The 20,436-nt window shown below is 41.7% G+C and overlaps 2 protein-coding genes across 4 annotated transcripts; one reads left to right on the top strand and one right to left on the bottom strand.

Moving 5' to 3' along the window:
• Positions 1-939: 939 nt before the first annotated feature.
• On the bottom strand, positions 940-7,650 carry LOC306920530 (small ribosomal subunit protein uS11m-like). Of its 2 annotated transcripts, XM_079497334.1 has the most exons (7): positions 7,502-7,650; positions 7,184-7,253; positions 7,107-7,144; positions 6,543-6,641; positions 6,229-6,358; positions 5,548-5,613; positions 940-1,246 (listed from the first exon to the last, which is right to left on the bottom strand). In XM_079497334.1, exons 1-7 carry the CDS (start codon positions 7,579-7,581, stop codon positions 1,139-1,141), a joined length of 591 nt encoding a protein of 196 aa, XP_079353460.1. In that variant the 5' UTR covers positions 7,582-7,650; the 3' UTR covers positions 940-1,138. The 2 variants fall into 2 exon arrangements, with proteins under 2 accessions (XP_079353460.1, XP_079353459.1); XM_079497333.1 differs by having other exon boundaries at positions 7,107-7,253.
• Positions 7,651-7,875: 225 nt separating this feature from the next.
• Positions 7,876-19,740, top strand: LOC306920528 (large ribosomal subunit protein mL46-like). 2 transcript variants are annotated; one of them, XM_079497331.1, is made up of 4 exons: positions 7,876-8,180; positions 15,423-15,630; positions 18,154-18,327; positions 18,897-19,740. In XM_079497331.1, exons 1-4 carry the CDS (start codon positions 7,914-7,916, stop codon positions 19,148-19,150), a joined length of 903 nt encoding a protein of 300 aa, XP_079353457.1. In that variant the 5' UTR covers positions 7,876-7,913; the 3' UTR covers positions 19,151-19,740. The 2 variants fall into 2 exon arrangements, with proteins under 2 accessions (XP_079353457.1, XP_079353456.1); XM_079497330.1 differs by having other exon boundaries at positions 7,878-8,180; positions 18,151-18,327; positions 18,897-19,735.
• The last annotated feature ends 696 nt before the right edge of the window (positions 19,741-20,436 follow it).

Raw genomic sequence — 20,436 nt, 5'->3', positions numbered from 1 at the left:
CCGACAGACCCAAAGATAAGTGAACACGTCACACAGCTGTTAATGACTTTGGTTCAGGTTGGATGGAGCAACAGTCATCCAAACACAGAATCATCTAGTGGCCAGAGCAAGAGTCCGGTAGTCCAAATCCAAATACAGAGACAGGCAGACACAGAAACGATCCGTCAGACTGAAACAACAGACAAGCAGCCAGGCTGACAGTTAATTAAAGAAACGGTTTGGTGTTCAGACTGCAATATTCACTGGGTTAACCGAGGTTAATGGTGTGGGTTCCAAAAGTTAAACATTACTTGTTGCTAAACTGTGTGGTTTACTGCCACCTCTTCTTCCGTTTTACGGATTATTACATTTCTGCATTATTATAATAGTAATGGTAGAGACAGGAGAGGCGGACAGCGAGCAGGGAAATGCCACACAGCATACAGTTCAGCCAGCCATGAGCCGAACCAGAGAGTAGCCTAGCCTCAAGTGTCGCTTCACCGTCTGTCGTGTCCGAAGAAGGCATTTTACGCCCACAATGGCCCCACATGGTATGCACCCAAACCATTCGGATATCGGTTCGCCCACTTCCAGCTCTTCTTGAATGTTGTTGCACTAAAAAGGACCTTTATTCATATTCACACCCTGTCTAAATACATCATTTTTCTAAACACTCTGTTTAGTGTTTAGAACAGTTATGAGAATTCAACATGCATAACTGTCTGTATTTCCCATGTATTGTTCTTGTTCTTCATCATGTTACATTTAATGACTGTAACAGTATGTATGTTGAGGACAGACCTTTCCTATATACCGTAATATTTATTCATCATTAGTGTCCAACTCTTCATTTGGTGATGATTTATTAAATCTATGTGTTTATTTCAGTGTCTCCCCCTCTACATATGGTAGTATAACATACACTCCAAGGACAAAGACTGACCCAAGTAACACAACGGAAATGTGCAACCAAGGTGAGAATTTATTATACATTTTCTTCCAGAGGAGGGAATAATCCCTCTTCTGGCCAATATGTGCAATTACAGAATCAATATATTAACAAAACTGTTCACAGGAGAAGTTGGAGTGAATATGCACTAATTAATGTCTGTGTTAGAAGAAAAAGTATGATGTTTGGTCTAAGGTGGCATGTGACTGGTCAAATCCTTCTGGCTTTCCGTGGGCGACATCCGTTGTGGGGTACAGGAGTGTTGTCTGTGATTGACACCACCTCTAGACCTCCCATGGTCAACCCTTTGATGGCAGCCTGCATGAAAAGAGAAATAGAACACTGTCAGCAGTCAAACAAGTTACAGTAGTACAGTAAATGGTTGACTAATGTATTAATGTGTGTATGATAGAGGGCATGCACATCAGCATCATACCCGGAAGTTATGCGGGAACTACGGCCTACTGAGTGGCCAAAAAAACTACTTTCTGGTGATGGATAATTTAACCTCATATGTACAATAATGTATAAGACAGACCATATTTGACTAGGGCCTTAGGAGCTGTTTTATGAGCTGTTTTAAGGAGATGGCACCTTCAGGAGGGCTGATTCTGTACTGTGGAGGGGTCTGAAACCTGACTGAAATGTTTCCATTATATTGTTATTGTTATATTGTGTTGAAGGTATGGCATTAACTGGGAGAGAATGACTGATTTTGGACAAACATGGAAGTTTTGATATGGGTCTGTAATTGCTGGGTATGGAGGGGTCAGTGTTGGTTTTTTTCAGGAGGGGTTGAACTACTGCATGCTTGAAGCAGTCCGGGACTGTGCCAGTGGCCAGGGAGCTATTTATTATTGCCAGGATGCTGGGACCCTCTGGGATGTTGGCAACCTCTTTCAGGAGGGCAGAGGGGACAATGTCAAGACAGGTGGCAGGCTTCATGGTGGAAATGATCTTGATGAGGCTGGGGAGTGTGGTGGGAAGGAAGCTGTCTAATATGGAGGTGCAGGCCGATGGGGTCGATAGGTCAGATGTGGGTGGGGGGATATTCTGTCTGATGTCATTTACTTTTGTGATAAAACATTTAAGGAACTCGTTACATTTTGCAGCAGAAATGTCCGTATTATTGCCGGGGGGAGGGTGGAGAACTGAGTTTATGGTTTTGAAGAGGATCTGTGGATTATGGGAGTTGTCAGAAATGAGTTTAGAGAAATAGGTTTTACGTGCTGCGTTTATAGCATCCTGATAGCTGAGGAGGTGGTTTTTCAGAATATCGAAAGAGATCTGAAGTTTGACACTTTTCCACTTCCTTTCTGATTTTCTGCATTCCCTTCTCAGGGCTCTGGTGGTGTCATTTAGCCAAGGGGAGCATTTTGGTTTGGATTGTTTTTGTTTTAAGGGAGCAACATTATCTAGGATTGTGGCACAGGTGAAATTAAATAGAGAAATAAGTTCCTCTGTGTTCATTTCTGGTGGTGGGGCCTCAAAAATACAGGTGTTTGGGGCAGCAGTGAGGGCCTCTGAAAAAATGGCGGCAATTTGGGAGTTAAAGTGACGTGAGTAAGGGAGTTGGGAGATGATGTTTTGACAGGGGGAGACAGAGCAAATAAAATGGTGCAATGGTCGGACAGACATGGAGCTATTATTTCCACGAACTATATTAAAACCACAGGATAGAACTAGGTCCAATGTGTGACCCAGCCTGTGTGTGGGGCCGGTGTCCCAGAAATGAAGTCCTTGGATTTTGGTGGGCGGTACACGAGAATAATTAAAAGGATTTTCAGAGTCCACTCTAATGACTTGGACCTCAAAACTGGGGTAGTGATCTGTGTTTACTAGGCGGCAGTTCAAGTGTTTCTTAAATATAGCAGCTATGTCACACACACACACACACACACACACACACACACACACACACACACCCTAGCTAGCATCCCATGGCTGAGAGGTCGGTTAGAGGCAAAAAGTGTCTGGTTGCCTAGAGACGAGGCAGCCAATCAGGAAGCCAGGTGGTAACTACGGCGGCATCCAATGAGAGATTGGTCACAGAAGCCATCCCGGGCGTTTATTGACCAGCATGCTTTTCAAGCAGCTGGTAAAAATGGGTTACAAAATTGTCGGATAAAAAAAATGATGTGGTAGTGTTTACATTTGACAAAAATAAAACACTTTCTAAATCCTGACCTAAATTTTCTGGAAAACCTGTGTGACGTGAGGGGCGCTCTTATCATTATACATCATAATACATGATCGCATTCCGGCCAATTATAATTTGCGTCCTCACCATTTGTGTTCACGCAATTTTTTGTGTTTACAAACACTCAAAGCTGGCCATTAATTGTCAGTGGCATTTAATGTTTGTGGTGGGAAAATGACATAAAACTGGCCATTCAATGGTATTTAATGTTTGTGTTAGGACAATGTTTGTGTTTACACACACCCTCAAAGCTGGACATAGGAGGGGCTAGCCCAATAGAGGGTATGCGCATGCATAAAGTGAATGGCAGATCGAGTGGCAGATTGAGTGGCAAATCGAGTGACAAAGTGAATTTAATGTTCTTTAAAGTCATTTAATGCAATCAAATAGGACTTTTCTGTGTGGATGTATGGGCTGTCAAGGCCAGAAAGTAGTTTTTTGCCACTCAGTAGGCGTTCCCGCATAACTTCCGGGTATGGTGATGATGTCACGCGCATACCCTCAGCTTCAGCCCAAACCTTTTCAGTCAAACTGTAACTTTGTAACCCTCATTCTGTATGTTCAACTGCATTGTTTAAACATGACTGAGATAAATAAACTAACTAACTAACTAACTAGCGCCCCTCAAAATCCCCAAAAGGGGTTCCTGTCCTGAATGGGTTAAATCATTTGTCCAGAGTGAAGCATTGATTAGTCTTCTTTTCCTTTCGGCTTTTCCCTTCAGGGGTCGCCACAGCGAATCATCTGCCTCCTTCACACCCTGTCCCCTGCCTCCTCTTCTCTCACACCAACTAACTTCATGTCCTCTTTCACTACATCCATAAATCTTCTCTTTGGTCTTCCTCTAGGAGCCTAGGCATCCTGCCTGGCAGTTCCAACCTCAACAACCTTCTACCGATATACTCACTATCCCTCCTCTGTAATATCCCTCCTCTGTACGTGTCCAAACCATCTCAGTCTGGCCTCTGGCTTTATCTCCAAGACATTGTGAAGCATTGATTGATCTGCCATAATCATTTGTCAGGCATGCATTCATTGTATAGTAAGAGCTGTATGTTGCCTTGGCATTCCACAGCAAATTATCCTTCTTGTCCAAGATGACCGGGGACAAATAAGAACCACATTCATTAACTGTCTGTCATTCCATCATCACTGACTCTTTTCACTGAAACATTGTACCGTACCACAAAAGTAATTTGTCTGTTGTCTAGCGACCACTTGGCTGAATAAAGTGTAACCTCCTGCAGTATTCCTTTCAGCAGCTTTTGAAAAACCACTATCTCTCTCCTGCTGCCAATTTATTAGCCTCGGAAACCCAGACGTTTTTATTTAGCCTACTACAAATGGAACCAAAGGACCCTTTTCTACAAATAAAAAAAAATCGTCCATTTGATTGTAGCCTACCCCGCGCCGACCTCCACGGGGACCCCCCTTTTATCCGCAGACCCCACACAGTCTACCGCAGACCCCCGTGGAGGTCGGCGAGGGGGTCCCCGCAGAGGTCGGCGAGGGGGTCCCTGCGGAGGTTGGCGCGGGGGTCTGCGATAGTCTGCGATGCCTGTCGTCATGCCGTTCACGTTGATGCATGTGGTTTATTTTCCACATGTCTGGTTGCTGGCGTCAATTTCCACATGTCTAGTATTATGTTGTGACTGTTCTTCATGCCGTGCAGACGTTGAGTTAGTGACTCTTGGGAGGTGCAGACTATGGGATGTTCCTATCCCATTGGCTGAGAGGTCGGCTAGAGGCAAAACGTGTGTGGTTGTCTAGAGACGAGGCAGCCAATGACAAATAGGTCAATACGGCAGCCAATGAGAAGATAAGTCGCACTACCAACCCGATAGAATGTAGCCCAGTCTGCTTCGCAGCTGGTAAAAAAACAACAACGAAGCAATATTCATGAAGTCATCTCATGTTTTATAGAGGATATGCTCATGACATCATTGTACCCAGAAGTTATGTGGGAATGCCTACTGAGTGGCAGAAAACTACTTCCCCAATACATCCAAAGAGAAATGTCCGGATCGGATTCCATCTACAAAGTTTTTGCTTCATAAAAATCCACCATAGACATGTTATGAGCTACTTTCCATGCAGGTAATTATTTTTCTCAGTGTTGGAAGTGCTCCTTTTCAATAACGTTCTGCTGGCTCCTGCATTATGTGACATTTAGAAACAGAACCGTTGAGTGATTTCCAACACGCGCTTCCAAACTCCAACGCTCCATGTTGCTCAATGTTTTACCACTCAGTCTAGATAAGAGGGGCGTGACCCGGTGGAACAGTGATGCATTTGCATACTCTCTCTATTCATGAAGTCATCTCATGTTTTATACCAGCATAATGACTTATAACAACATTAAATCCTATACTGTGTTGCTTCTCTGACCAGAATGTCTCAGTCTTGCTGCTCTACTTACCAACCGTCCTTGTCCAAGGCCTTTCACCACCACACGGACATACGTAACTCCCTTCCCTGTGGCTTTCTACACAGGACAGACAGATACAAGAAAACACTTTTTAGAGACTATTTGATGGCACTTCTGCTTCTACTGAACTCTTAAACCGGAATCAGACATCACAATTTCAGCCTGATTTTGGCATTCTTCACCCACTTCCCCAATCTCACGCAACGTTGTAGAAGAGGCAAATGATGATTGATCGGCCGATCAAACGCATAATAATAGACGGAATAATCTGACATGGTGACCAACGATATAAAGAAATAGTGTAGTATGATCCCGGCATTGGCATACTGGGACAGTTTCATGCGTTTAACCACTTAAACCCCTATACTTGGCTGACCGGAGTCCCTCAGGGCTCTAGTCTATACTAGTGAGTTTTTTTTGTCGCAGGAAATAGCCGACCTTCAAGCTCACAACCTGTCAATGATTTAGAAGCCATACTAAGATGCATAAGACAAATTCTGACGAGACAGAAAATATAAAATGAACAATATTTAGTATAAAACCAGTGTCAAGGCAGTGACGATATAATTTAAACATGTGGTGGTCATTGATTGATCAATCAGTAATAGGATAGGAGCATCTTCATTACAGAAGCGTTGTACAGAAAAAGAACAAAAATGTTATGGGTCGTACTGAGGCAGCAGATATCCCAGTTGTCTGAGCAGCGGTGGGGGTGGACTTCTTAATATTCTTGAAGCCCTCTGTCCCACAAGACACCCTCACCATTGACACACCTGCACTGTCTGTCACCTGGATATGTGTGCTGGGGACACAGATACAGGACCACACTTGTTTATTTAGGAACAATATTTTCTCATTATTATTGTTGTTGTTATTATCTATGCTGGCTGCATTGTCTGAAGGAAGCCAAGCAAAAGTAAGTTTTACTCTTATGTACCTGCACACAAAGCACAACCTTGAACATGTGAGTTTGAAAATATTCGTACTTGTTGTATGTGGCTTTGATGTGTGCAATCGGCAGCTCCTCAAACTTCTGCCCTGCCCACCTCAGAGTGCTGTCCTCACCAGGCATCGGTGGGTAGAGACTGCAGGAAGAAAACAGCAGTCATCTCAGCGATGTTTGTAAAATTAGTCTTTTGTTTTTTGTTAAAACAGTTGTCATGTACAGTATGGCCTATATGAGTATGCTTAGTAGTTCTTAGGGAATGTCACAAATGTGTTTTGCATACGTGCTCTATAAACACATAACAATATTTCAATGTCGTTCTGCTTGTAGGAAATTGATCTTTTGATGCAATTGTCTTCTTCTGTTTTTGTATTTCAGTCATGCCTGAGGAAGGTCAAAAGACCAAAATGTTGCATTTGACATTAAATAAAAAGCTCTTGAACCAGCAAGTGACAGTGTGTCAAAATCGATAAAATTCATCTACAATAGTGTTGATCAATCTAAGCCTAAGGCTGGAGTGGCTGTAGCTTGCGATGTGTGTAATACACACATCCCAAGCTACAGCCACAATAACCTGCTGAACTGTGTAATGGACTTACTGTACCTGAACTCTTTGGATTTGGATGATTGTCCAGCATCTGTGGGCCTCACTACACGAGGACGTCGCGGGCTGTTCCCTGAATCTGTGATGGGCAGGGCTGTCTCCTCGTGTGACCTGACAGCACTGGAACATAGCGCTCTCTGCAGCACTCTGTTCACATTCAGAAACAGAATATGCTATTGCTATATAACAATTAACAAAAACTAAAAAATAGACATCGTTTCCAGCATCTTTACTAGCATAATATCACAGTGTAACACTGTTAACGCACTGGATCAGGACTATATCACAGACATTCTAAACGCTAATAATGTATTCTAATAGCATTATGGTTTCAACCATTACCACGGCTGCTAAATAATGAATAATGAATAGACTTCATATAAAAATACACTTACGATCCTCCAGTAATGTCTACATGTCCTTGCCGGCATACGTTTCTGATTGAACTAATTAATATACAGTTTAATTTAAACATGGTTCTTCTGTACAGTCACTTTTGTACACAAAACAAAACGTGTGACATTGAGCAAATTGCAAAAGCTCATCCTGGTAAGCACCATTATGTGGATGTTTTGGGGGGGCATATACATAATGAAACTGTGTCTGTTAGAACGTACATTTTATTTTATAAAATCTTTGGACTAAATACAATACGATATCTAATTGCTGAACCCGTTGTTGAAAATCATGCAGTATAATATTCTGAGTCATAGTCGGTTTTTATGATCATTTCTAGATCCCCCCTTTCACAAAGTAATGGCATCGACTTTGGCAAAGCGTTCTGGGTAATGCTGCAGGAGAACCAATATGGCTGCGCCCTGTGGCAGGATGGCGAGTCGGTGCTTTATGCATTTAGTTAAGTGTTTTGAGAGAACAAGGGTCGGTAATACAGCATCAACGTTGCGCCAGTTTTCAGTAAGCTCTGCGTGTCGCGTTTCATTGAAAGCTAAAGATCAAATTGAAACCGTCGCGTCGCCATGGACGTTAATGGGTTCAGTTTGGCTGCAGAGACTCCCTGTCATCTCCCGAGACAAAAACCCCATAGAGGAGCAGCTTGCAGAGCTCATGTACCAGGTAGGTTTCAGTGGATCATGAAACGTGTGAGCGCCCTAGCCCCTAGCATCCCTATTCTATGTCTGGGCCGACGGTGTCATATAGAGCTCTAGTCCATAGCTCCAATCGGAACCGAGAGGTTCCAAATTGGGCTATAATGTGGTCCAGAGCTAGCTAACTCTCTGGATCAGAGCCTATTTGGCCAACAACATCCGGCGAAAATGGCAGATCTTCAAGCTCAGATGCAAATCACCCACTGTATTTTCAGATGGTAGACTCCTTGGGCTAAAAACAGCCATAGCCATGGATTCAGAATCATGAAAACCCCCTAGTTTGACATGTCACATGCTACTTAAAGCATAAGTAAAGTTTGACATTTTTGCCTGCCATAGGATGTTAATGGTACAGTAGGGTCACAAGAAACCCCTATAAAAAATTGCCCAATATATAAAGGTGTGTGAGCATATGGTGTACTGTGCATGGTATACTTTAGGACATTATAAGGTGCTAGAAACACAAACACACAAAAAAAGTCAGTGTACACATAGACATTTTTGTAGTGTATGATTTTCTCTCAGGCTTGTGATGAGTGATGCAAATGTTCATCAATCATCATCATCAATCTTCATGAAAGCTAAATTCATGAAATATTCAAGATGTAAACTTTCTGTAATGTTTGTCTGTTGTATCAATAACTTGACAGGATCTCCAGACTTTAGGATAACAGTGAGTCAATCATTTACTGTGTGTTTTCAGGTAGCATGACATACAACAACTGACCGGCATCCGGTATCACGTGACCAATGCGCGTTCCCCGTACGGGTACTCTAGCAGCCCAATATACACTACATCTCACTTCTGACACCATGTAATGTTTGTCTGTTGTATCAATAACTTGACAGGATCTCCAGACTTTAGGATAACAGTGAGTCAATCATTTACTGTGTGTTTTCAGGTAGCATGACATACAACAACTGACCGGCATCCGGTATCACGTGACCAATGCGCGTTCCCCGTACGGGTACTCTAGCAGCCCAATATACACTACACTTTCCATGGTTAACGTTAAATAACCAAAAAGAATGGGAATACAATTGAATATTGGCGTTATTGCTCAGGCTGTATTTATGCAGATATTGTAAGTCTGTCCTCTGGAGTGGGCCTGGCCTGGATTAGGCATACACACTTAACACCACTTGTGATGGACTGACTGTTAGTGCTGACCTTCAATTCAATTCAATTTTATTTTATTAAAGTGTCAAATCACAACAAGTTATCTCAAGACGCTTTACAAACCAACAAAGATCCACCCAGAGCAAGCAATATTGCGACAGTGGTAACGAAAAACTCCCCTTTAGGAAGAAACGTCAGGCAGAACCCGACTAGGGTGGGCGGCCATCTGCCTCGACCGTGTCGGGGGAGGGGGGGGGGGGAGTGGGGGAATAGGAAGAAAGAATAGAAGAGAGATGGACAGGGAAAGAGATACAGGCAAATACAAGTAGTAGCAATAACAATAATAATGAATGAAATAGTGTAGGATAATAATATAATGAATGAAATAGTGTAAGATAATATGGTATAGCAATGTGGTCGGATAATAATGTATGAGAATAATTAAGATATAGTGTAGTGGTAATATGATGGTGGTATTATGATAGCAGTCCATGGTCGTGCACTGTGAGGGGGCCGGGTCCACGGTCACACTTTGGTGGGCTCCGTGGAGGGGCCTGGTCATGTCTGGTCCAGGTTGTGCTCTGTGAGGAGGCCGGGTCCACAGTCACACTTCTGATGGGCTCCATGAAGAGGCCTGGTCCACGGTCACACTTGGCAGTCAGTTGGGGGTTCATATTAGAAGTCCACGGAAGTGGAAGACGAAAAGAGACTCCGGGGAGTGGCTCCCCGGAGGTTGAGTTAGTGGCAGGCCTTACTGGAGCCTATACAGTGTTTATTACAAGCACTGCACTTTCTTGAAATAACTTTCTGTAGTTCTTTCAGACAGTGGCTTAGTGTTGGCATTAGGGTGTGCTTCACTTGTGATGCAAGAATGCACTGCACATGCATTGCACATGCAGAGATTTGCAGTTTTTGCATCCATGGAGCAGTGCCCTGTAGGCCAGATGTAGCTAATCAATGTGGTGTAGCAGGTGTCTTATTCATGTAAATGTGAAAAGTGTGTTAGAAAATGCTCCACAGTGCCCCAGGAGTTTGTTCAATGTTACTGCAGTCTCTAATCAACTTTGTCACATCGCAAGTTTACAGGTGTAAATAAGTGGGTGAAATTAGTTTTGACACTCAACACGGATATGCACAATAATTCAGCCATCATTTACAAGATATAAACATAAACCTGGCAGTACATGGAATGACACAGGATTACCCTTGGACAAAGGTATGCCTTCCCGTATTATTATTATTATTATTATTATTATTATTATGTATATAAATGCAGCAAAATATAAATAAGTTAGCTTGGAAGTTTGAGAATCCCAGACTATATAACGATTGATTGGTCTTATAATGCCTCTGTTTACAGAGCTATGCAGTTATATTTTGCAGGAATGTATTATCTCTGTGACGGTAACTGGATACTCGTATGGAGCAAGTCCCTATTAGGAGTTATTTTCTTTCTTTTAAAAACAATATCTGATGTCAATCAGCTACATAAAGAGCAACATTTGGCAAGTATTCTGACAGTGTGCGGGACCCTTCTTTGTTTTTCAAAGATAACCTTTTTAAATCAGCTACATGACATGACGTGTCTGTGATGCTGTTTCAAGAACAAAACATTCCTCAAGTGAGTAGTAAGTCTGTTTGCTTAGCTCATTGTGCTTTAATTTTTTTTAAATATTTTTTATCCCACAATTTTGTAACCCATTTTTCACCCCTGTGTCAATTATCTAATGTGATCCTGGGCTCTACACACCCTCCGCCAACCTGGGGAGAGCTGAACTCATGCTTCCTTCATGCATGAGTATCCAAGTTGCTCCTTTACACCTGACAGGGGGGGAGTTTCCCTGGTTGGACGTAGCGTGTGGAAGGAACACGTTATTCCAACCAGTTCCTTTCCCCTCCATCAGGCTCCCCGGCTGGCCAGGGGGAGGCAGTTTAGAGACCAGGATTACTGCATGTTTTTGTGAGGGTACCTACCCTAGGGGACACGGGGAGAACATGCAAACTCATTGTGCTTTTCACTATGCTGGACAGGATCAGTATACAATCCATCTTTCATCCCCAGCACACTCAAATACAATTTGAGACGGAAATTGTAAGAGTTTTAGTTTAACTTAAAACCTATCTTCGTAGAATTGGTCCTCATTAATGGTCATTATAATAATCATACCATTTTTGTCTAATTACTCTGTGTCTCAGAGGATGGCTGTAGACAGTTCAGAAACACACCTACCAGTGACATCATCCGTAGGCATGTTTAGTCATTTCAAACATGTGAGAACAATGGCTTCTATTATAGCATGCTAACTTTCCAGGAATAGAAAGCCTGCAGGCCTATTAGCTTGGATTCTCCATCAATGATTAGGCAGTTAAATTACTGAGAATATCAAAATATTATCTTGGTTCTCCTTACTGCAACACTCTATACTCTACTGTTAAATTAATTGAATATACCAGTATATCTTTACAGATGTTTGAAGACATGCCTGGTATTGCAGCCAGAGATGCTGACTCCGGTGCACAAGGCTCTGACACACCTGTTGGTGACGACGTCATCCAAAAATCACAAATCGCCACCTATTGCCAAGGTAGGTTACTGGAGTTTATAATAATATTTCGAAGTGCACTCAATCATTTTTGGGATAGAAAAGTATGCAAAGTCATGCTCAGAATCAATAATCTAGAACAGTGTAGTCATACAGGTACACGCAGCAAAATGTTCAGAGTCTGAGCGAACACAACAATACTACAAGATAATTAGGCCTACAATAAATGTAATAATACTGGTTGTGATATAAATAAAGTTAAACTACAGGTAGAACAGCAGTATGATGAACCTCTTAATGGGTGATAATGTATATATTTTTGCAGCAGTGTGTCATAAATGTGCAAGAGCAGAGCCATTGATTACAGTGTACTGTATCTTACGTATATCTTTAGCAGCACTCTTGACCTGTTCTAAACGCATCCAATTAAATAAGGTTATAATATCGGTGTTATGAGGAAAGCTTTATATAAACTGAAAAGGTTACAATGAAATAATACATGATATGATGGTGGAAAAACTAAGATTAAACCAGAACCCATTTTACATGCAATTCTATGTTGCTTTAGTTTGTTTTTGCCTTGTTCGTTTTAGTTTTTATTCATATTTCTTTTTTCTTTTCTTTTTTTAATTTCTATTTCATTTCCAGTTTCATTTACAATAACCCTGGTATACAAAAATAAGGTAATTTCACGATTAAATTAATTTGCTGATGTCCACTAATCTAACCTGAACTACTGTAGGAGCTCTCACTCCCTCCCTTCCCTGAAGATATGGTTTCCTAGTAAACTTTATACCCCATGAAGTTACCAGTACCTGGAAATCTATGTTGCAATCATACACTTCTCACATGCCAAAAGAGCTGCCGTGTATATAATTAATGTTTTAATATGTAAACATAATATTTAAAATTCAACTCGGTCATTGTCGGATGACATTTATGCAACATCACTGTGTGCAGAATTTGCTATTAATACATTTCCTTAACCCCTTCTGGGGTTCTTGTTGGTATCTACAGTATATATCGGCCTCAGTCCTAAATGGGGCAAACAAGGTTCTAGGAATGGACAGCCTAAACTTTTACCTCTGCATTTTGGTCAAGCATTAACTCTCTTTTAATGAAAGTCAAAAATTCAGCCCCTCAAAATCACACACTCCCACAAATGATGTACTTAGCAGCTATTTCTGTATTACCAAAGCCAGTCATCAAAATTGTGAAAAAACAACAAAAAAAAGTAGAATAGTTGATCCTATACCTACCATTATTATCCTTCATAATCAAATCCATTTTCTTTTACAAAACATGGACTTAAACAATACTAGAATGTGTCCTATCATATACGGTATGCAAATATAATAATGATATAGCATGAATGGCAGCCGATGCAGCAAAGCTCAGCTCCCTGTTCACATTCTCAGCATGTGGTTCAAAAACAATTGGTAAAAAACGATGAACTCAGTTTGTTTACTACAAAACTTATATAACAAAGGAATAATGACCTTGGAATCGAGCCTGTAAAGATAATATATGGTGTAAGTTTTACCAGGAAACCAAGACCACGTGAATCTTCAACTATGTCTCCACTTGACTGTGGCTGCCCCCTTTTGGTAGCAGCAGCTTGTCTTGAAGGTCCCTAGTTTACTACAAAGATAGACACTAGGGGGCAGCAGAGAGCTATAAGTGAGTAACTATAGGAACCCTAGCCTACTATTGTTGAGTGCTAAAAAGAGCAGCATGGTCCCACATGGAGTTCCTTCATTGTTGTCCCTTAAGCAAACTGTAAGATATATATTTTTGAAATACATTACGATATAGTATAAAATATGTAATCGTACTAATAAGTACATTTGGTATGACAGGTCTTCACAGTGCCATTCCATTTGCATTGACTTGGCCTAACATCATTCTTTCTTAAGTCTTGCCATTAATTATAATCTCTCTATATATATTTATCATCCTTTTGATTAATCAATTATTCAAATTATTACTATTTATTTAATTATTTCCAGGAAAAATCTTCTCACTGCTGTATTTTTAAGTCCTCAATAATACTGCATATGTTTTGATTATCTTGCCATTTGAAATCACTCATGAGTGTTGCTATTAAGGACATTATCTTCTTTTGTATCTTTTTTCTTTTTTAACAGATGAACTACATTATTCCTGGAGGCTCAGATGAATGCTTTTGAAGACTGTGGTGTACCCTGTGCATTGTAATGTCCGTAATTGTGGTACTTGTTTTCCTATGTTGTGTTGAAAAAAGAAAAATGTGTGATTCTATATACATTGAATTGCCATTGAACAGTTGTGAAATTTCAGAGCCTCAATAAAAATACATTGAAAAAAAAAAGATTAATGCTTTTGAACAGTGTGGAGGGATTTGTCCCTTGTCTCAGTGACTGCAGTGGTTGTGGTCAGAATGTCTTATGTTTGATCTATTTTTGGTCTATATTTTACTTTGCACTATAAACAATTTAGTTAGCCCTGGATGCACTGTAATATGCACACAGCTACATAGCATTTCTACGGCTGTTATGTTGTACCTTGTGGTTAATGTTTAAAGGGATGGTTCACGGAACTTCACGCCCAAAATAACTTGAATTCATGGATGTTTTTGTTGATGACTAGCAGTGGATCCCTATGGATACACAAATAGTCCTTTGTGTCCCCATAGGGAACCACTGCTGGTCATCAAATTATTAAATGATTGACAAAAGAAAAGTAAACAATATCCATGAATTCAAGAATTCAATAGAAAAATGGCATTCTTTTAGGGTGAATCTCTTTAAGTTCCAAGATATGTGTCAAAAATATTTATCTTTTTTCTTTTGTTGATACACAATACAATTTTGAAAGAATGTACCATGGCTCTGCTGCCTTTTTTAACTTAAGTTATTTTCCACAACCATCATATTTATAGATAAAAAAATCACACCCGTGTGAACTGAGTGGTGTAAGGTTTTATATAGCATGATCAGCTGTGGTCTGACGTAATGTCTGACGTAATGAAATCACACAAAATATGTTAAGTAAAAAAAGCTATCATTTTTGATAAATGTATGTATCACACCCGGATGTGATTTCACAACTGGCTGTTTTTGCGCAGAGAAAATGACCACGGTTGCTACGGTCATCCAGTTCACCCGGGTGTGATTTAATTACGTCAGAAATTATTTTGAACATAGCAACCATGGTCATTTTTTTATGCACACAAAAGCCAGTTGTAGGAGTGGTTTACACCACTCAAAAAAGGTACTGATTTGCCTAAATAGTTAATATTATTTTGATGGTGATGCTGTTATCAATACACAATGGTGTGTGTGTGTGTGTGTGTGTGTGTGTGTGTGTGTGTGTGTGTGTGTGTGTGTGTGTGTGTGTGTGTGTGTGTGTGTGTGTGTGTGTGTGTGTGTGTGTGTGTGTGTGTGTGTGTGTGTGTGTGTGTGTGTGTGTGTGTGTGTGTGTGTGTGTGTGTGTGTGTGTGTGTGTGTGTGTGTGTGTGTGTGGATACTCCCATGATTAAATAAATTGAATCCCCGTCTTGTCTCAGATGGAGCTGGAGAAAAGCCTGCTGGCTGACCACGAGCTGCGTCTCCTGGAGGACGCCGAGAGGCTGAGGCGTAAACAATCGGATGATTACGACTCGGATGACGAGGAGGAGGGTCGCCGTGACGACGAAGAGATCGTGTTGGCTCAGGACCTGGAGGACACATGGGAGCAGAAACTCAAACAGTTTGTGCCTGAACCCAGGACCACAGGTATGTGTGAGCAGTTTGTGCCTGAACCCAGGACCACAGGTCTGTGTGAGCAGTTTGTGCCTGAACCCAGGATCACAGGTCTGTGTGAGCAGTTTGTGCCTGAACCCAGGACCACAGGTCTGTGTGAGCAGGTTGTGCCTGAACCCAGGACCACAGGTCTGTGTGAGCAGTTTGTGCCTGAACCCAGGACCACAGGTCTGTGTGAGCAGTTTGTGCCTGAACCCAGGACCACAGGTCTGTGTGAGCAGTTTGTGCCTGAACCCAGGACCACAGGTCTGTGTGAGCAGTTTGTGCCTGAACCCAGGACCACAGGTCTGTGTGAGCAGTTTGTGCCTGAACCCAGGATCACAGGTCTGTGTGAGCAGTTTGTGCCTGAACCCAGGACCACAGGTCTGTGTGAGCAGTTTGTGCCTGAACCCAGGACCACAGGTCTGTGTGAGCAGTTTGTGCCTGAACCCAGGACCACAGGTCTGTGTCACCCGTCTCTCCGGTGGTCACCAGACTATACCTGGTTGTCACATAGTCTATTCCTATGAGTCACTATAAACACATCAACTGGATGATGTACGACTGTAAAACTGTATAATGGATGCCATGTTTCCGCTTCATATTTTAAATGTTGGAAAATCGAGACAAGAAACAAATGTTTGGCTTCAATGTGGCAGAATAAGCAGAATTAAAACCAGACAAAATATAATACATTCACTATTAACCTCACCTCAGCAAGACACAAGGCCAACAAGTACATGATCCAGTCAAGTAAAAGTATCAATCACAGGGTTTCTTCCTAGTAGTATAAGGTCCAGTCATATCACATTCTATGTGTTTTTAAAGGGCCACTTTTGCAACCAGAGCGTATTTTAATGATGTTTAGAACGTGATGTTTGATGCCTGAAGGTCGTCAGTAGACCGAAAGCCTGCAAAATAAATACTTTGTGCGCAGATCTGAGTGTGCGGAGCTTCCCTTTATTTTTTTCATTATCCCTTTGTGACTCCAGCACCTCACTTAAGTTTTTTCAGCAGATGAGCGTGGTTCTTTTTACATTAATGATGTTTAGGACCCAAGAAACACTTTCCTGGGGTTTTTATGTGTAATATGTTTTTTTAGATATTTTAGTCATGACGCCATGTTCATGACCAAAACCCTGTCCCACTGAAAATGTGGTCTCACTTCTTCCTGGACTACAAGTCACACCTCCATGCAGCCTCCCCCTCTCTCCACAAGGAGGGAAGTGCACTAAAGCATCATGGGCATTGTAGGAATTCAGCAATTCAGTCAAACCTTAGTCAAACACATCGACTTCATTCTTTTCTGGCCATGGGGTGCAAATTTCAAATTGTGCTACTGTTATCTGATATCTACTACAAATACTATTAACATTGAGTGACTACAGTTTCTTCCAGCTGTGAAATGTCCCTTTAAGTCATGCCAGAATTGTTTCACAGTCTGTGTCCCTTCCCTGAAAAGGTCTTTTCAGCCGGATATCTTATTTTGAAGTTAACTCCCGGGCCGAGAACCAGAAGGGGGGCACACGCTAGTCCGACATCCCTTTAGTCCGACAACGTGGCTGGTTAAGAGTCACCCATGGCTTCCACATGCGGTTAGGGTTTGGGGATAGCGTTCGTATGGGGCTCTGTGGTTGGGTAGTCGCATTTATGGTTGTCGGATTATTGAGACATCGGACTAACGCTACGCACCAAACCGGAAGTTGGCAATGGCTATGTAGAGTTGGCCACAATCTTTAAGTCACCCGAACGTAAATTGTGCAACTGCGACCAGCGATGCTTTTGTTTTGAGCTGGGAATAAAACTTGATTAAACTTGATTTAAAAATAAATTACACCCGTGTGAAGTGAGGGCCGTTCTTATCATCATACACATACATCATCTCATTCCAGCCAATCACAATTTGTGTCCTCACTTTTCCGTCTTCACTTTTTATCCTCCATACGTACTTTGCTCAGCCAATAAAATCATCGCTATGGGGTGCTCAGTCAATCAAATCATCGCTATGATTCACACAAACACACAGAACTGGGCATAGAAGGGGCTAATGCCCGTCAAAAATGAAATCAGTGAAAAGAATCAGAGATAAATGGGTTTAAAAAATCCAGTTAATATTGAAGTGGATGGGCGCTCTCTCTACATCGTCCTCAGACGAGCCCTCCAACGGTGTCTCCAGTCATCTCGGTTCTCTATATATCTGGCCAGCTCATTTGTGCTTTCTGCACCAGCATATTTCTTTAGTACGTCGGACGTCCACATAGGTAGGTGTAGTAGTAGGCGCGGCCAGATTGTTTACGGTGCATTGCCTGTTTACTTGATCGCCTAGCAACCGAGAGCTAACCAGATGGTAGTGAACACTGCAATCTTACACAATTCAATAAAAACCTAAAAACTCATCGACAGCCGTGTCCATTGGGAAAAACTCGTCCAAACCTGTTCTTGGTAGTCAATGAGTTAAGTAACTTTATGTGCCAGTTTCTATGTCTTCATGTCTGTCTATCTGTTGTTTAACAGCAGCTGATTTAGAAGAGAAGATGTCTTCATTGGAACGCTGCTTGGCGGACTCCCTAGTTCTGTTGGTGGAGCAGAAAGTTGGAGAGCAGAAACTCTGGCTGCTTCCTCAGATCAACTGGGAGACAGGAGAGACCCTGAGACAGACTGCTAAGAGAGCTCTGGCTTCAAGTCTACCAGGTAACCGGTTAATACTAGGGAATAGCTATGCATAATTAGTCTGTCATCATATGTGACCAGATTTGACTGAGGGGCTGCCATTGTGCAGCCTCCAGCTTTTCACATACACATCAGACTCTTCACATACTAGAGCATGTCTCAAATAATGTCAGAGCTGAAATCGACATGTAAATATGAAATAAATGCTTAAACATGTAGCTAGGTGTAATGTTAGAGACCACAGAAGTGAACCTTTTTTTTCCCTCAAGTCGCTGTTTTCTGTCTTTTTCACTCTATAAGCCATATCTCCAAAACTGGTGGGTCAAACTGAACAACCAATTGAAGCTATAATTCCATGTGTTCATATGTCATGAAAAAAAGGAATATTTAAAAAAATCCAATGGCAGTCCCTCAGTCAAATCTGGTCACATATCACTATCGGCCGATATCAGCCTCAAAAATGCAATGTTGGTGTTAAACTCAAATCAAAATACTGTATCAGTTTTAGCCGAAACTGCAGATTAAATCAGTGTTTTTTGGGGAAGTTTTTAAACCTAAACCAGCTCTTCTCTTCTTTCTCTCTGCTTCAGAGGCTGCCTCGCAGGCCACATTTCTGGGTAATACCCCCTGTGGCGTCTATAAATACAAAGTACCCAGAGCCATGCGTACAGAGACCTTTGTGGGAGCCAAGGTCTTCTTTTTCAAAGCCGTCCTGTCCGACAGTGCCCGTCTCTCCCAGTCTTCAGAAATGCCTCCTTTCATGTGGGTGAAAAAGAGTGAGCTGCAAGACTACCTCAAACCAGCGTACCTGGAGAAAGTCAACCGCTTTCTCCTCGACCTATGACAGAGAAGCAGAGAGAACTGAGGCATCAACAAATAGCAGGCAGCCTTGGGGGAGTCCCATATGGTTTACTTGGTTAAATTTACACTGGGGAGTGACCCGTGTCCCACAACTAAAAGGCCACCAGGGAAATATACAACAACAAAAAAGGTGTTGATTAGGAGTAAATCATAAGACCACTGAAGGAGTGCTCAGTCCTTGGAATCACAATCAACCATAGCGTATTGGTATGCTTTCTGGAGGTATACCACCTCCTATAATAGTTGTGGTGTTGTGTATGTACCCTGAGGACGTAAGACTGTGCTGACATGTGATGTATCCTGTAACTTGAGAAAGAAGGTATACCTTTTGAATGCATTGACAATAATAAATGACTGAAGGGAACAAGCTGCTGCCCTGAACTATATTGTTATTGTTGTGAAATATACTGCGTCCAAACTGTATTGTGAAAATATATATAGCTTGAGGAACTGTTCAAGGACGGTGGCGCCATCTTGAGAGTTTTTTGCTATTTCTTTCTTTGGGGTGACGTCACATTGTGGTTGGGGTTACAAATATATTTTCAAGTCCTGGTTGGCCAATTTTGTATATAGCCTAATTATTTTTTATTTATTTCAATATTGGGACGAGCTATTCTCTATTCTGATCATTGCCATAGAGTTTGCCTATGAAGCTGATAAATGGGTACTCTCCTGATTGTCTGACATTTTGTCACCTACCTGAAAATGAACTATAGCAATGATTAGAATATGGTGCAGGGGTTCTCAACGGTTTTTGGCTGGGGACCCCCGGAAATGCTTTGGCCATGTCTCGTGACCCCTGCCCCGCCCCCCTCCACACCCCCAATACAAATTGACCACTACAATAACCTTAATAATAGAGAAAATATGTAAACTCGCAATTTCCATTTTCCAGCCATTCAGTTGCATTTTTTTTCTCTTAATCATCCGAGGGGTTGCAACCCATGGGTTGAGAACCCCTGCCTTACTGCTTTCACCTTGTTCACTTACCTGACACTGACTCAAAATATTAAATGCATATGCAAATTTGCATGGCAATTATGTTTGTACACACACAGGCTCACATTCAACCAGTCTATTTAGAAAATCACTCCAGAAATAATTGGATTTCAGATAATTGCCCAAAATGTAAATGTCTTTCAAAACAACTTCATTAGACCCAGAAATGACCCTCTGCTCTTATTTTGTCAAAATGATCTAATTTGGACTTTGGACTCCTTTTTTGTGCCAAATCTGGTTCCTCCTACAAGAGTCCTCAATGTATTCTTA

Source organism: Electrona antarctica (assembly GCF_951216825.1).
Source record: "Electrona antarctica genome assembly, chromosome: 3".
Classification (NCBI taxonomy): domain Eukaryota; kingdom Metazoa; phylum Chordata; class Actinopteri; order Myctophiformes; family Myctophidae; genus Electrona; species Electrona antarctica.
Note: the sequence above shows the minus strand (reverse complement) of the source record. Positions and strands in the feature narration are given on the sequence as shown.

Coding starts and splice junctions, on each gene's coding strand:
- LOC306920530 (XM_079497333.1), bottom strand. CDS start 7,581: ATGTTTAAATTAAACTGTATATTAATTAGTTCAATCAGAAACGTATGC. Junction 6,642..7,106: donor TCCAAATCCAAAGAGTTCAG/GTACAGTAAGTC, acceptor TTCTTCCTGCAG/TCTCTACCCACCGATGCCTG. Junction 6,359..6,542: donor ATCAAAGCCACATACAACAA/GTACGAATATTT, acceptor CTGTGTCCCCAG/CACACATATCCAGGTGACAG.
- LOC306920528 (XM_079497330.1), top strand. CDS start 7,914: ATGGCTGCGCCCTGTGGCAGGATGGCGAGTCGGTGCTTTATGCATTTA. Junction 15,631..18,150: donor GCCTGAACCCAGGACCACAG/GTATGTGTGAGC, acceptor GTTGTTTAACAG/CAGCTGATTTAGAAGAGAAG. Junction 18,328..18,896: donor TCTGGCTTCAAGTCTACCAG/GTAACCGGTTAA, acceptor TCTCTGCTTCAG/AGGCTGCCTCGCAGGCCACA.